Source organism: Primulina eburnea, chromosome 1 (genome assembly GCF_022965805.1).
Source record: "Primulina eburnea isolate SZY01 chromosome 1, ASM2296580v1, whole genome shotgun sequence".
Taxonomy (NCBI): domain Eukaryota; kingdom Viridiplantae; phylum Streptophyta; class Magnoliopsida; order Lamiales; family Gesneriaceae; genus Primulina; species Primulina eburnea.
In genome coordinates, this window is record NC_133101.1 from 60270180 (window position 1) to 60272482 (window position 2303).

General features: G+C 34.1%; 1 protein-coding gene across 1 annotated transcript; it reads left to right on the top strand.

Moving 5' to 3' along the window:
* The first annotated feature begins 515 nt into the window (after positions 1 to 515).
* LOC140836143 (LOB domain-containing protein 15-like) lies at positions 516 to 2005 on the top strand. The gene is made up of 3 exons (XM_073201556.1): positions 516 to 655; positions 764 to 1001; positions 1278 to 2005. Exons 1-3 carry the CDS (start codon positions 642 to 644, stop codon positions 1695 to 1697), a joined length of 672 nt encoding a protein of 223 aa, XP_073057657.1. The 5' UTR covers positions 516 to 641; the 3' UTR covers positions 1698 to 2005.
* The last annotated feature ends 298 nt before the right edge of the window (positions 2006 to 2303 follow it).

A 2303-nucleotide genomic window follows, 5' to 3' on the forward strand; every position in this document is an offset into this window, starting at 1 on the left:
TGAGAATGACTAATAGTGAAAAAAAAAATTATGAGTATGTATCTTGTGAGACGATCTCACGAATTTTTATATGTGAGACGAGTCAACGCTACCGATATTTACAATAAAAAATAATACTCTTAGCATAAAAAGTAATACTTTTTCATAGATGACCCAAATAAGATATCTATCTCACGAAATACGACCCGTGATATTGTCTCACACAAATTTTTGCCAAAATTTATTGGACGAAAATCAAATTTTCGACAAATTGATTAGAAGACCATAAACCAAAAATAAGTGAACTTATACGATGTATTTGTAGTTTTCTTCACATCTACATATTCCATTTAATATTTTCTCTAATTATTCATAATATGAAACTTTTTTATATAATTAAAAATAAGCAAGAATATTATGATTATTAAATATGAGATTAATCTCTTATGTAGTAGTATTTTGGTAAATGTTTTATTAGTGGAAACCCTTAAAAATTTCTTACCAAGAACATTGACCTATTTTTCCCTAAATAATAATAAGAATCCAAACCCCCTTCTTTTAAGCGCTCCTCCATTGTTCCCCATTCGTGCTTCCTCTCTCTCTTTTCCTTGAGTCTTAGTTGATTTGAAGATTTCTTGATCAGCAACAGTGATTTTACTTGAATGTCCAGAGAAAGGTAAATCCTTTTGATTTCATCTCTTAAAAAGCCAGAAACCCCAGGTTTTGCGTCCATGGAACTCTTTAATTCGCTCCATTGTTGACTTCATTTTTATTGTTTGATTAGGGTGGAAGGGTTAGAAGAGATTGGCAAGAAGTTGAAGACGGAGAGTAATGGTTGTTCAGTGATGGGAAACAGACAGACGATGCTAAACACAGTAACTCCATGCGCGGCTTGTAAGCTTTTGCGAAGAAGATGCGCAGAAGAATGCCCATTTTCTCCTTATTTTTCCCCGCATGAACCCCAGAAATTTGCTGCTGTTCACAAAGTTTTTGGAGCAAGTAACGTTTCCAAGATGCTCATGGTAATATTAATTAATATTCACTTTTTAATCAACTCCCACATCAGATATATGTTCCTTCAAATTAGGTTAACTAATCAAATACTGTTCTGAAATCTTTTTAACTTATTTGAATCATTAAATACCGGTCGCAACGATTGATTGGATGCTTTAAGAATTTATAGTTGAAAAATATGGTTTTATATCGATCAAGAATGGCCTAGAAACCTCAGAGATCTAGGTATTATGTTTTTTTTAATGATATATATGTTTAATTCTTCTTGTTTAACTCATGATTAGGAGGTGCCCGAGTCGGAAAGAGCCGATGCTGCAAACTGCTTAGTTTATGAAGCCAATGTGAGGCTTAGAGATCCGGTTTATGGATGCATGGGTGAGATTTCAGCACTGCAACATCAGGTTCAAAATTTACAAGCTCAACTTAATGCTGTCAGGGCTGAGATAATAACATACAAATATAGAGAAGCTGCAAATAACATCATCAATGCATCTAATGATCATGCCGCCGCTTTGGCTGTTTCCCTGGCTGAGCTGCCACAAGCTCCGACAACTCCAACCCTTTCTCCACCAGCTCCAACCCCACCACCACCTCCGTCAGTTGCCATTTCCTCGTCTTCTTCGGCTCCGTCTTTGTACACCTCTCCAACTAACACTGCTAGCTACAGAAACATTTCCAACAATCATGTACCTTACTTTGATTAGAAATCATTGGATAAATCAATCGGCCTCATAGATATATGGTTTGTGCAAATTAAAATACATATTTGGTTTCAAGATCACATATGGAATCATTGGAATAAACCAAATCTTCTTTTGTACCAAAATCTTGGCACATAGATAGCCAGTTTTCTAATATTTGCTATAATTTGTTCTGTTGAAAGATTCTAATTTCTTTCGCTGAAGTTTCTTCGAAGAATGGGTGTAAGTTGACTTTGTAGAGGTACATTTATTTTATTGTATTCATGTTACCGCCTTGGAAGACTAGCTAGATGTATCCATAATTAGTTTATGTTTTGCTCTAATTTTTTTTCTTATTCCACAGTACATTAATTTTTGACATTATTTTAATCATGATGATGATGATGATGTATAAATCAAAACATTAGTGGTTAGAAATCCCAAATTACGTCGATAATAACTTATAGTTAATCTAATATTAATTTCTATACGTGACACGAGATTTTAAGTTCGAGAGTTAACTTTAACAAACCCTTACACAATTTACCAAGTACTCCTTGTTGGCTACAGAATATTTCATAGTTCTCTTCCAGCAAACGAACTAGGTTGAATTAGATGGGAATTCTCACA